The sequence below is a fragment of the Phytophthora infestans genome, genomic scaffold, assembly GCF_000142945.1.
Source record: "Phytophthora infestans T30-4 supercont1.103 genomic scaffold, whole genome shotgun sequence".
Classification (NCBI taxonomy): Eukaryota; Oomycota; class Peronosporomycetes; order Peronosporales; family Peronosporaceae; genus Phytophthora; species Phytophthora infestans.
Genome location: NW_003303656.1, coordinates 452146 through 452889, shown reverse-complemented (window position 1 = coordinate 452889; position 744 = coordinate 452146). Strand labels below are relative to the sequence as shown.

The following is a 744-nucleotide window of genomic DNA, read 5'->3' as shown; positions in this document are numbered from 1 at the left end:
CTTCAAGTTTCTTAGCAATGATAATTCGTATATGATGAGTTGGGGCAAGTACAAGGGGAAGACGCTAAAGCAAATTAGTCGCACCGATTCTAATTATATCAATTGGCTTCGTAAGAACCCATTCGTAATTGAGAAATGCCCTAAACTGCTCAACGAACTTAATTAAGCGACAAAAAAAATGTTTTTTTGCCTATGACAGAAATTACTAAACACATTCTAACTAAGCCGTGGTAAAATCTAAAACCTCTCCCGTTAGACGATCGTAGGAGAGCTCTTGTTCGCTCACAACCAAAACAAGCATGTTTGTTCCCTGGCAACCAGCGTTTGTACCCTGGATCTGAATAGCCTGAGGTACATCACGCTCCGTCAGGCGGCTAACGTCAGCGATAAGGATGCGGTTAGTTAGAGACCACGTCTGATAGTCAAGCAGTCCATTCAGAAGCTCAGGGGTCAGATCACCATTAATCGCAGCAATTTTAGCGAACTCGTTTGTGAATTGGTGGAAATCGTAGTCATGACTAATGTCGAAGCATTGAGTCGAACCGATACGGACATTGAAGTTGCGAATGCTCGAACCAGGCTGAAGTGTCCAAGGAACCGTATCAAACGGACTCTGAAACTGTTGAGTCATCCACGTCATCTCCATAGTCGTCATCAGCATTCCCATCGTCATCAATCTCCATCGAAAGGCCAGGCGAAGACACGCTTGATACATCAGTCGTGGGAACAGTCGGAGCCGACTTC

The 744-nt window shown here is 44.8% G+C and overlaps 1 protein-coding gene across 1 annotated transcript; it reads right to left on the bottom strand.

Moving 5' to 3' along the window:
- Positions 1–220: 220 nt before the first annotated feature.
- PITG_19400 (uncharacterized protein) lies at positions 221–631 on the bottom strand (the record flags this gene model as incomplete). Its single annotated transcript, XM_002896139.1, has 1 exon — positions 221–631. One exon carries the CDS (start codon positions 629–631, stop codon positions 221–223), a length of 411 nt encoding a protein of 136 aa, XP_002896185.1.
- Between the last annotated feature and the right edge of the window lie 113 nt (positions 632–744).